Here is a 16,131-nt window from a genome sequence, read left to right as displayed (position 1 = left end):
ATAAATTTTTTTTTCTACTAAAATTTTTTTTTTGTGTTCTTATATTTCTTGTTAAATATTAAGAATTAAACTGATTTGATTTTAATTCAAGAGATTTAATAAATTTAAATATTGGTACAATAACGTTAAAGTGTATACAAAACCGTGACAGTGGGTTGCCTTAAAAACTTTTTCAACATAAAATAACAAAACTGATGGTCAATGTTGTGTCAGTAGACTCCGTACCATTCGATCTTTTTACGTATTGTTCCAAGGATGTTTTGGGTATTACATTACCTGCTGCATAACAAATGTTTTCCCAGCTATTATTTTGTACATGACATAGCAGTATTTCAATAAAGTGGATGGAATATGTGAAAATTTTTCGATACTATATATATATGAAATTAAATAACGCAAGCGTTAATTAATTATATTATTAATTGTTCATAAATGATATTATTGAGTTCAAGTGTTGTAAGCAGTGCTACGAAACTTCTTGAGGGCGCAAGCCCTAAGGATATTAAGCATGCCATGGTTACTAGTGCACCTAGGAGTCTTGAACTGGCTCAAAGCAGCCCCATTAGCAATGAAGTTGTCCAGAATCTTCTTGAATGTTCCCCTCTCCACAATGCAAAGCTCAAGGGGCCCTATTGACTTGGTCTTTCTAGAAACCACGTAACCGTGATCGGCAAACGACGCGTCCATCTCGGTGCAACACGCCTCTAACAAACTGTCCTCGGCGTAACCGTCGATCTCCCAGAAGATCACGTAATGGCCGGGTTCGTTGGAGACATGAGCGTAGCTGGTGAAGTCAACAAGCTCAGCTTTCTTTGCTCTGTTCAGAAGTTGTGACCCTCTCTCTACTACTAATTGGAGGTCCTTCTCTGTGTTCTTGTCTATGTTTACAGTTAGAATTAACTTCCTTCTGCATACGAAGTTCAGTTTTGGGATCCCGTTGTGGAATCCTGCCACCTCTACCACATCTCCTAATCTGCACCTGTATAGTCCTAAAAGAGAAAAAACAGTTATTATTTCACAAATAAAAGATTTTTATGGCTAATACTTTTTTTTTTCATATATTTAAATTAATATTAGTTGATTCTCTTTTCTTTTACACTAAAGATATATCCCATAGTATTTTCCTAAAATTTATATCTATATGAAATTTTGTGTGTTTTACAATAATTATAAAAAAATAAATTTTAACTAGTCAACATTAATTAACATTTTAAAAAATTTAAAGTTTAGGATTAAAATTCAAAATGTAATAAAACTTAAAAATATTAATTAATATAATTTAAGAAAAAGTTAATTCTCTAAATGCACTCATATAATAAATGTTCTATTCAAATATCAAAAGTTAGTAGGCTAATAGTTTCAGTCCTACATGTTACATTCTATGATGGTTATTATTATTATTATTGAAAAACATATTTAGTTTCTACAATATCCGATCCATATAATTGTAATATTTTTTTCTATTTAAAATTTCTCATGTCTTAAATTTTTAAGAAGAAATACGATACTACCTCTAAGGAATGAGAGGGCGGCAAAATAAATAACAAACTAGAGTGGTCAACCCTAGAAACTAATAGAGTCTACAGATGAAAACATCATGACAGTTGTGGGGTTATTATTATTCTGAGTCATACTACAGTTAACAAATTTTGAAGCGCAATTATGGAGCTTGCCATGTATATCCTTGTCAGAAAGGACAGATGAAATGATAGCTACATTACATCAAAGTCATTAATAATCAAAGTAACGAACAGAAACCAAGCACAAGACTCAATGGTCACTACAGTAGTACAGATGAAACGTGGGTTGTCTACTATAGCTAGTCTACACTCTACACACAACATATATATAAGATAGAAATTAGAAATTAAATAACTAATGGAAATTTGTTATTTGTTAAATAAGTAAACTACAATAATATATAATAGTGGTAGAAACATAACACACATCGGCCAAGTACGTAGCAAAATTATGACCACTTATTATTATTGGTGTGATGCCCACTAGCCATTTTTTGTGTGCATTTCAATAATTAATGTTTCCACGTATTGCGATATATTGGGACCAACTTTGTTAAAGATTTTTGGCAAAATATGCAGCTAGATTGCATTGTCGACTGGGGTCTCCCCATTCAAGAAAAAACTGACGGTTATATTAGCTTAGATTAGAAATGACCCATCAATGTTGCAAAATTATTGAAACATTATTGTTAGGAGATAACGTTTCTAACATACACTAGGCGTTATTTTGTTGAGGACAGTGGGCTCAAATGGGGCTTACCTAATAATGATGAATAGTTTACAGATTGGGTAGCTAAAAAGCATTCACTTGGTCTTTATTGGCCAAAACAGATAAAAGTCAAAACTCAAAAAGTACAATATATATATAGTCATATACTCATATATAATGTGTAAGAAATTGTGCTGTACTCATATTTCATCAACTATTATTCATAGTTGTTACTGGTGAAAAAAACGCTTGTTATTTTTTATGTGGGAGAGAGAGAAGAGTATAACAAGAAGATGTGAGCAGAAGTGTGTTTTACATTGGTATGGAATGTACAAATCGGATGCACCGATTTGTTTGTTTTATTTTTTTTTTCAAACTAACAATCACAAATCGGACGGTCCGATTTGTGAATTCGAAAATAAAAAAATTTTTAATGTTGAAATCGGACCGTCCGATTTTTATTTTAAAAAATAAAAAAAATAAAAAATGCAAAACGGACTCTCCGATTTGTAGCTTATTTTTTTCTCCAAACAAATCGGACCCTCCGATTTGTAATTTATTTTTCTCTTCAAACAAATCGGACCGTCCGATTTGAATAAAACACCATATCAAAAAAAAAATACCTAATCTTCCAATAATAATGTATTACACATATATTTAAACAATATAAAAAAAAATTAGCCAGAAAAAAAGGGCCAGGCGACTTTTAGGAATTTGTGGATTAGCCTATATTTGATTTGATTTGGTCAAATAAAAAATATGTTTAAATTTAAATTATTTTAAAAGTTTAAATTTTTTAATTTAATAAATCAAATTCAAATTTATAAAATAATCTGTTTAGTCTGTTATGGTCTACATATGGTAAAATATATAAATACATAAGTTTATTATAATTTATTATATTAAAAATATAATAATAAGAGTTTAAATTTATATCATTTATTTTATTTAAAGATTTTTATTCATTAGACTATTTATATCTTTAATTACATATATATTTTTTAAAATATATTTAATATTTTTCATTTTACTTGATTATTTATTTATTATTTTATTATTTATTTAAATTATCAATTTTTTTAAAAAGTTTTAAATCAAGCTGAGTTTGTGAACAGACCATACTTAATATTTAGTAAATAGTCTATATTATAGGTCTAGTTATATGATAGAGATAAAGTGACATATTAGACATTTAATATATTCAAATAATGTATTATGTAAATATATTAAAAGTTTAATATAATATTTTATCTAAATTAATATTTTTTAAAAGAGTATTAACTTGAGTTCACATATCCATTAATAATATTTATTTATTTTTCGATGCTATTAATAATAATATTTTGAGAGTTAAAAGACACTTTGCATAGTGCAACGTTGTATTGTTGCCTAACAAAAGTCTCTTTTTTTTTTTTTCCGAAATAAAGTGGGTTGCTCATTAACTTTTGAGTCTCACTATTTGTTCAATAACCTTTCTTGTTTTGTATTATATTAAAGAAAATTGATATTGATACTTCTATTTTGATGTCATTTTCTTTTTTATAAATTTATGTAAATATATAATACAAAAAATTATGTATATGTAAAGTGATATTATAAAAAATAGGAGTAACGCCATTACCTAGAGTAATTTTAGTTAGTATGCCGATCAATTAGTTAGACAGATATTAAATATATTCAATTATTCCTTAAATAATAAACAATCAACCAAAACTTGATGAAATTAGGGGCTAATTTTTTTTTTTAATATTGGTCAACGTGTTACACTAGGTCATTTGACTTCAAGTGAGTTTTATTTTGCTATGGAAACATTTTTTTTTACTTTTCAAAAGACATGTTTTGTCTAAAATTTTTTTAATTAATTAAAAAAACGTAATTGTTTCTATATTTTTTTTAATTATTAAAATAATAAACGGCATCGCTATTTTGTTATTTTTAACAAATTTATAAAAATTAAAGTTATGACACCCTCACAGTTTGGTACAACACATATAATAAGTCATTTTGGGGGATAACATCCATCTGAATATAATATTACCAAAAAAAAGTTCGAAATTAGATAGTTTGAGAAACATATACTACTCTATTTATTTTAAAACAAAAATTATTTTGAAAAGAATTAATATATTAAAAGGTCATTGTATTTAGACAAAACAATTCTTTAAGGAAATATTCTCTTTGTTAAAAAAAAAAGTTATATAGATAAAAAATAAATTTATCATATGAACAACGAAGGATATGATTGATAGATAAAAAATATTTTTTTGTTAACAAAATTTATATGAATAATGAAAGATAGAATTGGTAAATAGAAAATAAATTTTCTCAATTAATGGTCAAATAAAAAAAATGAATGCAAAAACCAAAATTTTAATTTCGCTTAAATGTCGGTTAGACTACAATATCACGTTTGAGTTTTGAGGGAGAAAAAATAACCAAACAAAAAAACTTCTAAAAGAACTGAAAGTGAGTTTGATGCTCCAACAAACTCTAAACTAAACATACTCTATATATATATACTTTGTTTTAGAATGACATTTTTATATAACATTTATTTATAAATTAATATATCTAAACATAATTTGTATTTAATTGTGTATTAGAGACCTACTATGAATATAATGGTAGAAGGGAAAGAAGGATGTGTTACCGGTGAAAGTTGTAAGGACAATTTCATACTCTTGTCCTGCTTTAACCTGAGAAAGTGGAATTGGCTTGTCTTCAATAAAATCATCAGCAACAATTGATCTGTAATCTTCTTGCTTATTATGTCTATAAAGTGGAATGAACTCAAAGTAAGAGAAAGTAGGAACAACGGTGAATGTTACTTTCTCTGGTGGCAAACTTGGATCCACATTAACCCCAATCCAACTCTCAGTTGACCCATAATCAGCACTAACCTATAATTAATACAAATTATTAGTATCAAATATGGTACGACGACATGTAAATAAAACAACAAAGTAGTATTAAAATTAACGGCTAAAACGGCTGAAAGACTAGTATTTTTGAAATATTTAAAGATTTTTCTAAAGTATTTATTTGTGCATTAAATATAGACACTAACCAAAGGTAATCCATTTGCATAATGCCTAAGCTTTGTCACATAAGGTAGCATAGACCCTGTCATTATTGAATAAACATACTTAGCATTTGGCCAAAGCTTTGGAATCAAACCAAACCAATCCACCAATTCTAGCTCCTTGCAAATATTTTCCAATTTTGATGCCAAAATTGGGTTTGGACCAATGATTTCCAAAACTGCCTTTCTCATCTTTGGCAACTTAATTCGCGAGCTAAGCGAGCCGGATCTAATATCGTTGCATATCTCACACCAAAGCTCCTGGAAGCTGCGAAATGCTTGGATTATGCTGTAGACAAAAGCAGAGGTTATAAATTCGACTTGGTCGGAGAAGAAGAGGCCGAGGAGGAGGTGGCAGTATGTCGATTGCTTGTAGTCCCCGCCGGAAATTACTTCGGCCGGGCTACAAGTGAAAGATTTTGTTTGTTCTTGTTTGATCTTGAACTCTTCACTTGCATAGTAGTGTGTTGTGGCTGTTCCTACCGTTAGGCCTCCTTTTGTTTTGAACGTGTTGCTGCTGTATATGAATTCAAGAATCTTTCCTCCTTCTCTTATGGGATAAACCCTGTTAAAATTACACATTACACCGTCAAAACAATGATATATATGCCACATTGGATGGAAAGAAGCTAGATGTCTATGAATTTTTCTTTTTTTTGGCTTTAATAGATCTGCTTTTTAATTTAACATTGCCTCTAATCATTGAGAGAAGACACAGGGCAAATGATAATATCAGTTCTATTTTGATAATGTCGTTTATTTTTTCTACAAATTTATATATAATACAATATAAAAAAAATTATGTGAGAAGTAACATAAATAAGGATAGGAGTGACATTATCATATATCTCAAGATAAAAATATAAAATATTAAAGTATGTTTAGAATTAGGTATAAACTATGATACTTATAGTTATATCAGAATACAAATTTTTTATACATTTATTTTTTTCAATAGTGAAAATAATAATTTTTTAATCTCTAATCTGTGTGCTATTTTTACTATCTAAACATTTTAATATAATATTGATATAGCTTTATAAGTGTTATTTTATATTGCGATTTGGATGAAAATATTAGATGATGAATACAATAGAGAAATAAATACAATAACCTAAAATTTTATCAAATGAAAATTATATTTAAAAAAATAGATCCAAGGAAATCTATCTTAATACTAAACAACACTATTTCTATCATAAAAAATTATATATAATTCACTAAAACAAATTCTTAGAGGTAAACAAAAGATATACAAATACAATCATAATATCAATATTGACATGGGACGTACAAAAAATTTGAAATCTATACTGTATATAACAGAAATATAAAAAGATTAGTACACAACTTTTTTTGCTAAAATATTTTTTATTACATATAATTTAGCAACAATATTTTTTTTTTTTTTGCTATTTCAAATATTTAAACACAAGACCTCTTAATAAAATTCTAAAATATTTATCATTTTAACTAATTTTAATTTGTTTCTATTATTTTTATATACATTTAATAAATAAAAGTGTGATCAATAAATATACTAGTACCTAGGGTTAGGAGTGAGTCAAGCCAACTTATGAGCCAGTTCGAGCTCAACTCATTAATAGCTCGATAAGCTGAACTCGTGAGTTGGTGAGCCGGGCTTAAACTTAGAATTGAACTCATAAAATAAAAGAGCCGAGTTTGAGTCTAATATTATATATATACATATGAAATAGTAATATATATAATTTTGATGTAGGACATAAATAAAAAATTTATAATTTATTAAAAGATAAAGAATATATAAAATTGGTCTTTTTAAATGTTTTTTAAAATGTATAAGTTATATTTCTATTATTTGAACTAACTCGTGAGTTCGAGTCAGCTCGTGAGCTTTCGTGGAGCCGAGTTTGAGCTTAAGAAATATGTTCGATTGTTAATGAGTCGAGCCGTGAGCCAAGGTCAATTTTCGTGAGCCGGGCGTGAGCTTGGTCTAGCTCAGCTCACTTCCAACCCTACTAGTACCCATAAAAAAACGTTTCAGGTATACTATAGTTTTAAGTGTTTTAGTATTTTAATTCTATATATTTTATTTTATGATTAGGATCAATAATTAAATGACTGAAACACATAGAACCACACTTTAAATGCTTGCTATAGGTTATTCAATTCATGAAATGGGAATAGGAACACAGGGAACATTTAGAGGCATACCTTGATCTGTATGCTGCTGCTAAGGTGAAAATTTGAAGGGTAGTTTGTGCACTATGGCGGGTAAAAGGTACGAACTTCTGCCTTCCCTCTGTAGTACCAGAACTGCAAAATTAAATAATAATACTTATTATTATTATTATTGAAGAAAATCCAGAAGTGCAGGAGATTCTTTCGTATATTAATTATATCACAAGAGAAAAGAAAAATTAAATAAATATTTGACCAAATTAAAAAGAAAAACAAAAGAAGAAGAAAAAGTAGGCCATCGTCAAAATATACATAATAATCATCATGCATGACAAGACTGCTAAGATTAATTAATTAGTACTTTTAACATGGACTTTTTATATTAAGTTGTGGTAGTTGTCATTAATACAAGAACAACCTAAGCTGGAAATAAAATTTATGGCCTCTATTGAATATTGTGGAATATTCCTGTGAAATGAAAATAAACGGAAAGAGATTAATTAAGAAAGTAATTATTACCTTAGGGAAAGAGTGGTAATAGGTTGTTGGGTGAGTAAAGGATTAGTGTCCCCATCTGCAATCCTTTGGATAAAAGGCTCAAAATCTGCATGAGAAGAAATTGGAACCACAGAAGTGAAAAGTGATTCCAATGCAGATGAATCCATTTCTTGGATGTTGTGATACCCCAACCATTTCTTCACATACTCAGCACCATGGTTCTGTTTCAGAATCTGGGATAGTATCTCTTTCTGAACAGAACCACCCTTCTGTGACACTTGTTCAAACCACTCAATTACTTCATCACTAGTACAACCATTCACAATAGCACAGCCATGTCCATGGCCATTGCCATTGTTCATTTTTGGTTCCATCAAAGTTTCTTGTCGCTGTGGCATTAGGGAGCTGAGGATGTTATGTGTAGGAATTGAAGGGTATTGTACGGTTCTGTGTAACACTATAAGCCTAACTATGGATCTATATATATACACATACACATTGAAATAAAGGTAATGGATATAGCTATGAAAAGTTATTAGTGAGAGAAGAACCACAAAGATTGGAAGAGTACCCACTTGTTCATGAAATATCCCTTTACTACTTCTATAGGCCCTAAACAGGGCATTTATTATTATTATTATTAGAGATATAACAATTTGTGCCTTTTTCAGTTTTTTTTTATCATTTTAAAATTAAAAAAAAAATATCATAATCAGAATTTTTATGACAAAAACTCTAAAATAGTAAAATTTCAATTCTTATTATTTCTTAAAAGAAAAAAATTGACATAAAGCAAAGGAATCATGACATTATTATTATTAACCTGATTCTGCACAAGCTGCATCAATGAATGGTTATTACAATAGATATAGACCACAAGAATTGGCGTTACGTTATCATTATTTAGGTATTGATAATCAGCTTATAAAAATGTTAACGTATCTGTAAATTGTGAATCGAATTTAAAGATAGATATTATAAATTAAGTATTTGAGTATGTACGGACCACGTCAAAATTAAAAAGATATAATAAAATTAGCTATGGATTATATGAATATAAAACCAATTATATTATAGAAACATGTATTCAGTAGTGTTTATGCAAAAAATTGATTGTACTGTTGTAAAAAATATTTATTATGTTATGACAAATTTAATTATTTTTAGTGATATATTTAATTATTTTAATATTTATTATTTTATTAAAAATATATAAAAACTAATTAATAAAATACACTAATAAGGATCATGTGGGGAATTCGGTAATAATGTCTATATGGACCAAAATACAGGTGATCCCTCTTTCCCTCCAATTTATTGTGAGCCACCATTTGAAATGAGCCCATATATATTCTTAGATATTTTTTCAATGAGTATCAGAGATCTATACATGTTTAAAGTTATATTCATGTGTATACAAGGTGGAATCTTTAATTTTTAATTAATAAAATTCTGTTTATCGATAATTAATAAAATTCTGTTTATCGATAAAAAGAAAAAGGATTATCAATAATTTTTTTTAATGCAAAAAATAACTAAAATTATTGAGATATAAGCTATGTTTATTTATAAGCATGAGACACTGAGATAAAGAGAGACACAGAGACGTAAAATTATGTTTGACAGATGAGATACATAAAATTATGTTTAGTAGATGACATATAGACAGAAATATTGTGTTTAAAGACATTCAATTAGTGTATTTTGTATCAATCCTGATAAAAAAAATACATAAATACCAATAAAAGACACAATTTATTTTTAATTTTTTTTTTATTATTCTTATTAATTTTTATAATTATTTTTTTTTCAAATTTTTTAATAAAAAAATATAATAAATTAAACTTTTATAATTTATTTTAATTTATTACCAAATAAAATATAAAAACACTAATTTTATATTTTTATTTTTATGTATTATTTTTAATATTTTATTTTGTCCTCTTCTCAAAACTAAATTCGGTCTAAATTCATCACCATTCAGGTACTTTGACTGAAAAGTTATATCTAAGATTAATTCAAGCATGAGCTAAAAAAGAACTACCACAAAAAATTGGGTGGCAAATATAATGGCTCAAGTCGTCTATCATAAACTATAATTTTCCTGAAAAATAAAAAATAAAAAACATAAGCTAATAATGGAATATGTCAAAAGCCCTCCATTATCAGAAAGTACAATAAGAGGGAAAGAAAAAATATACAATGACAAAAGAGTTTCCTGCAATTTTACGTATATTATAAAAGATTTTTTTATTATCTTGTATTATCTTTTTTTTTTTTTTTTTTGGTATAGATTATCTTATATTATCTGTTACATATGTATCATGTAATATTCGTTTTTGTAATGCTCATTTGTTTGGATGAAAAATACAACAAAAAACAAATAAGACGGATAGCACAATTTGGACGCGTTATAAGAACGGCCAAATCTGAGTATGTCCAAATTCCATGACCAAATTTTGCTATCAAACAACCCCAATGCTTTAAAAAAAAAAAAAAAAAAGTGGTGGTGGAAAAGCAGGAGTGATGGTGGTGAAAACTGAAAAGAGAAGAATAAATAGAAGATGGTGAGGGAAGGATAATTGAGCAAAAGAAGGAAAAAAAAAGTTGGATTTGGATGATAGAATGTAAATAGAATTGTTTACCATAAACCTCCAATCAAAATAGTTTCAGCAGGTTAACTTAGGCACTAGTCAAAGTTAGTTATCACATCAGTTCATGTTTTTGGAATCAATTCAGTTGCATTTGTTAGCAATCAGTTCAATTAGTGATTTGTGTAGGTTCACTCTTGTGTTTCTTATTATGAGAAATGGGAACATATAATCATAATCCTTGAATTAGAAACAAAAGTTAAGCTTAACAATCAAGAATTAAATGCTTTTTTAATATTTTAGTTACTCTTTTACTAATATATTGTGTTTATAAAAAAATATATGTATATTATATCGCCAGATTTACATATACTATTGATAGATAATATGTTATATATTATATTCTTAGTATGTTTTATATCATATATATGCTAATTGCCTAATATTATATTTTTATGTTATATGTTATATGCGTTGACAACGTGTTATATATTGTAAAGCTATGTGAAGAACATCATTCTCTCTGGTTTATTTAGTACAAAGTTGAAGACATGTTGCAGAAATGTGAGAGAATGAATTATTTCAATCTGAATATTCATCATATGTATTATGAATTGTGTTAAAGAAGAATGTTAGAGGGTCAGTAAAAATTTATTGTTTTTGGCCAATAATTAATTATTAATATTTAAAAATATAGGTTAAAAATATGTTGATAAATTATTAAATTAAAAATTTAGATTGATGACTAAAATTGATAAACAAAAATAATAAATTCTTCTGATTTTTTAGCATATATCTTGTATTAACCATTTACAAAGAATATGAGTTTATATAGTATATAATTATACATGGTTAACAGATTTTGTTATTGTGGATAAGACTCTAAATAACATGATAATTAACTTATCCAATTATGCTAATGACTGACATTAGCTAATACATGGACTTTTTTAACTCTTTTCTAGTAAGTCATACCAAGTTACCAACTCCCTTTACATACATCCTTAAAACTTAAAAGTGTGTCTATATCACACTAAAATTAGAATTGATTTGATTATAAAATGAAAATTTTCTTTTAGAATAGACAAAAAATAAGAATTAAACTTATTTGTAAATCATATGGTGTGTTAGATATATAAAAAGTCATTTTTACACATTTTAAGTATTTAGTATATCAATATAAAAGAGGAGTTAGAAACAGGAAAAAATCCGGTCACGGTTTGGTCAACGACGATGGCGGTGGTTCGATCACCAACAATGGTGACACCGTGACAGTTCGATCACCGACAGCAACAATTATTGGTGGTGGTAAAAAATTGTATGATAAATAAAAAAAAATATAAAATCAAATTATTATATCAATTTATAAATCGAATCAATTCTTATTTTACATAATTAATTTTTATTTTAAATAAAATTAAATTAATTCTAAAATATTTTACTCCAAATACATCCTATTAGATGCCCATTTTCTGCAGAAGCATTACTAGTCACTGGAATATCATCTACATAGTAAGTTAGTTATTACTTCTACCCTAAGTAATGGAGTATTCTTGCTCACTTTTACCCCCCTCTCTCTCTCTCTCTCTCTTAAAACTCATGGTTATTCTCAGAATAGATTTTAATTCAATATTGAATTTGTCAAAGTCAACGAGGGAAAGATGGTTCGTAAAGATGTTTGCTGCGTATCTGATCCACTAATGAACTGGCAGAGACGGACAAGCCCCTGTTTCAACCCTTACCAAAGTTGCTGTTGTGGTTGATGTAGGTTTTATTTTATATGAAGGGGAATGTTCTTGTAGTTGGCAAATTTTGTTTGCTGTTATTTGTTGTTTATTTTTCCATATTTTTTTTATTGATTATGATGATAATTGTGATATGTTAATGGTGGCGATAGTTAAAAAAACTCTGTTAGGGAGATAATGATAAATCTAAACAATGTGAATAATAGGTTGTATATTTAACCTAAATATATATAAAAAATAAAAAATACTTCATAAATTATCTAAATTAGAAAATTCATTCAGTTATTTAAAAAAAAAATAACCATCTCAAATCCTAATTTATTAAAGTATTTCATTCTAATATCATCTTCTTTTTCAATAGGCTACCACTTCCACCTTTATCAATAATCATCTCATTTCACCGTCGTTGCTTGGCTTGCCACACGCCACCACCAACGTCGCTAACCCATAGTGAAAATAACCATCCATTTAAGGATAAAAATAATCATCCGCATACCTAATAAATTGAACATCCAACAATTTTTAATTATATATAACTAAATCCAATCAAACTAAAATAATCATCCACATAAAAATTAAAATAACCATCCGCATACTTACTAAAATGACCATAGACTGAAATTAAAGTAGAAGAAGAAGGAGATAAATGAACACAAGAAGCAACCATGATCAAGCTCTCGTAGCCGCGTACGTCCCTGTATGTTGATCAGATCTATCGCGGATGGTGACGCTGGAACGGTGAACGTAGTGGTCTGCGGGGGAGGCTGCACAGCCGACGGTGGATGGGTAACACAAAGTAGGCTGTCCGGAGCTGGTGCGGCGTGATCGGAGGTACCACAATCCACCAGCCGACGTCTTCCCCCACCGGTGTAGCGCCATCCTCGCCGGCTCAAGGTCATACTCAATGAGCCTCATTCCTTTCCCAACACCGTTGATAACTGCTTTCCCTCCAGGGTGCCCGCAAAAATGTTCTATCCTCACCTTGAAATTCAACCCTCCACCATTAAGAACGTTATTTATCACCAAGCTTCCCTTCTTCGTCTTATTCTTGTTTCAAAGAAAAATCTCAAAAACTCTTAAAGTTTCACTTTTCTTAACCAGGAAGAATTTGACTCAAGTGAGACTGCAACGGTGAGAAGAGATATTAGAGATTGGAAAAAAACGATGATATTAGGAGTAACTGTCTAAAGTGGGAATGAATTTAACTGCAAATCTTAATTTTTCAAATTTTAAAATTTAAAAATTAGATAATTAATTAAAAAATATAAATTTTAATTTGTAATTTTTTTAATTTTAAACTATTATTCACATTATTCATTATTCATAGATTCTATTATTTTTTCATACTTTCTCTAGTTAAAATGAGGAGATATTAAAGGTGGTAGTAATGATTGTAGAGCTGGGAAATAGATGGCAGTGTCAATAGAGCCAATGGTGGCAACACCGACTTTATTATTGATGGTGGTGTTTTAACTGTGAGGTAAGAGAAAGATGAAGAGAAGGATAAATTTGACAAGAAAAGATTGATCTATTGGATTTTTAATGGATTTGAATGACAATGGTATATTGAATCTATATTCAAAATGTTTGGGATAAAATTGATATAAATTAAATATTAAAAATATTTTTAAAATTTATTAAAAACACTAAAAACAAAATATATATTTTATTCTTTTAAAATTATCCATAAACACTACTTAATCATGATGGTATTTGTTGAATAACATGAAGTAAAATGAATTACTTATCAATTATCATCCAAGGATCAAGAATAGTATTACTTTGTGAATTTAATTTTGATGCATTGTCATTAAAAATAATAATAGATATGGTAGGATAGGGTATGGATCTAACTATAATTCTATTCACAGGTTAAGTTTTTTACATAAACTCAATTCTATTCTACTCGCAGGTTGAAAATATCTCAACTCTAACCCTACCTATTTTCAACTTGCAGGTATCTAATCCTATCCCCAGGTTACTAAAAATATGCAATATTATTATATAAATTGATAAACATGCGAATTAAAAATTTCAACACAAACAATACAATCATCCCACAAATAACACAATCATCTCATAAATAACATAAAACACCATATGCTTAATTTTATATAAAAGTCTTTACTAAAATTAATAACACAAACACAAATAAAATCAATGTAAATCTATGAGCATTTTATTTAATATAATTTTATATTTATATATCACTAAAATAGAACGGCCTTTTATATATATAAAAAAAGACGTATTAAAGAAAAATTGATGATTTTGACTTAGTGATTAAAATTTTCTTGAACCAAGTGAGAGGCCTTGTCTTTAGTTCAATATTCACCTAAAATATATTTTTATATAAATATATAACATATACATATATAGGATGTGAGACTCTATCTGGCTGTTGGGGTACATTAAAATTAAACTTCTATTTCATTTATACAACTACATTCATTACTTTATTTAGCTAACTATATATATAATTCCATATAATTTGATGTATTTAAACAAGATGGTCCATCTTGTTATGCTTGGATTTTTATTTCGAATCTGATAAGAACGTCACTTAAGCTTGTATTATAATTTTATTTCGAAAAGTAAATACGAATCCTCTTAAATAACAAATCTAAGAACTTTGCACAAAATGCTTATAGAATGAAATAACCAAGCTTTTATCAATAATAGAAAAATTTACAAGTTGTTAAAAATAACAATGATTTAGATGAAACTTGTAAAGGAATGAGATCCAACAGTAGATTACAGTAAAATTTGGGAATTGAAAATAGCTTAAAACTAGGAGCAAAAAATGAAATGGAATTGAAAAATGGAACTATTGGTACGAATTTTAACTTTTAAAAAAATTTGACTATGATTCATAAAAGTTAGAATAAGGTCGACGGCTCAGATATTCAGCTATAAAAAACTCACTTTCGACTACGAGAGGAATGTCGAAGTCGAGAGATTAGCGATTCGAGATAAGTCAAGAATTGGAGTCGAAACTAGATACACCACGTGGTTAAATGTCAACACGATGCAAGAATATAGGATTTGGAGACCAAGGCAAGATAGAATGTGCGTGGGAGTCACTATGAAGATTCTTCAAAGTCAAGGCACAATCGTAGCCTAAGAAAAAGGAGGAATTGGGTCGTGGCCTGAGAAAAAAAAGAAGAATTGGATCGTGGTCAAGATTCTTCAAGAGCAAGTCTATCTTTAAGATTTATAAATAGAAGAAGTTTAGAAGAAAAAAGAGGGATTTCAATCAAAAACACTAGATCATCGCATAAAATTCTGCAAGAATTCCTAGTCTCAGCGCTACGGAAGATTATAGAGTGCATGTGTATGTGAGTGTTAGGAGCCAAATTTATTTTAATTATCTTTCAATTTTCTTTCTTTTAATTTCTTTGTTTTAAATATTTCATTGTTATTCATTCTTCTGTTAATTTTCATTTCACTTTTACATTTTCATTTGTTCAAAATTTCCTTTTATTTCTTTCACACATTTTCATTTATTTGTTATAATTTGCCACTAATAATTCGACATAGTTCTCTTTGACAAAAATACTAAGTAATTTTTGGATTGAACTCACTTTTTTTAGAAGAGTCGTATCTACTTCTCGAATTAAGATATTGATACAAGCTCAATTCGACACCTTATCGAAATTACTAAAATTCGAGTGAAACAGGAACAAAAAGTAAAAAAAAAATGTAAACAAAAAAGAAAGAAAGAAAAATAATAATCACTTCGAATATTCACATGTCCTTACACTCTATTGCTTTCACCTTGTTAGTGTAACCTCAGAACTCTTTAGAATGTGTGTGTTTGTGA

At 28.1% G+C, this 16,131-nt stretch overlaps 1 protein-coding gene across 1 annotated transcript; it reads right to left on the bottom strand.

Moving 5' to 3' along the window:
* Positions 1 to 352: 352 nt before the first annotated feature.
* Positions 353 to 8,573, bottom strand: LOC107629890 (indole-3-acetic acid-amido synthetase GH3.10). Its single transcript, XM_088510060.1, has 5 exons — positions 7,994 to 8,573; positions 7,508 to 7,609; positions 5,297 to 5,876; positions 4,880 to 5,129; positions 353 to 989 (listed from the first exon to the last, which is right to left on the bottom strand). Exons 1-5 carry the CDS (start codon positions 8,368 to 8,370, stop codon positions 448 to 450), a joined length of 1,851 nt encoding a protein of 616 aa, XP_088366186.1. The 5' UTR covers positions 8,371 to 8,573; the 3' UTR covers positions 353 to 447.
* Between the last annotated feature and the right edge of the window lie 7,558 nt (positions 8,574 to 16,131).

This window comes from Arachis ipaensis, chromosome B3, assembly GCF_059453495.1.
Source record: "Arachis ipaensis isolate K30076 ecotype BB chromosome B3, ASM5945349v1, whole genome shotgun sequence".
NCBI lineage: Eukaryota > Viridiplantae > Streptophyta > Magnoliopsida > Fabales > Fabaceae > Arachis > Arachis ipaensis.
This window is presented reverse-complemented; position numbering and strand designations above follow the sequence as displayed.

What these genes read in the sequence shown, in the direction of transcription:
- LOC107629890 (XM_088510060.1), bottom strand. Translation starts at nt 8,370, where the DNA reads ATGCCACAGCGACAAGAAACTTTGATGGAACCAAAAATGAACAATGGC. An exon ending in GCAGCAGCATACAGATCAAG is followed by an intron (nt 5,877 to 7,507) that starts GTATGCCTCTAA and finishes TAATTTTAACAG; the next exon opens with GGTTTATCCCATAAGAGAAG. An exon ending in TGTCCTTACAACTTTCACCG is followed by an intron (nt 990 to 4,879) that starts GTAACACATCCT and finishes TTTCTCTTTTAG; the next exon opens with GACTATACAGGTGCAGATTA.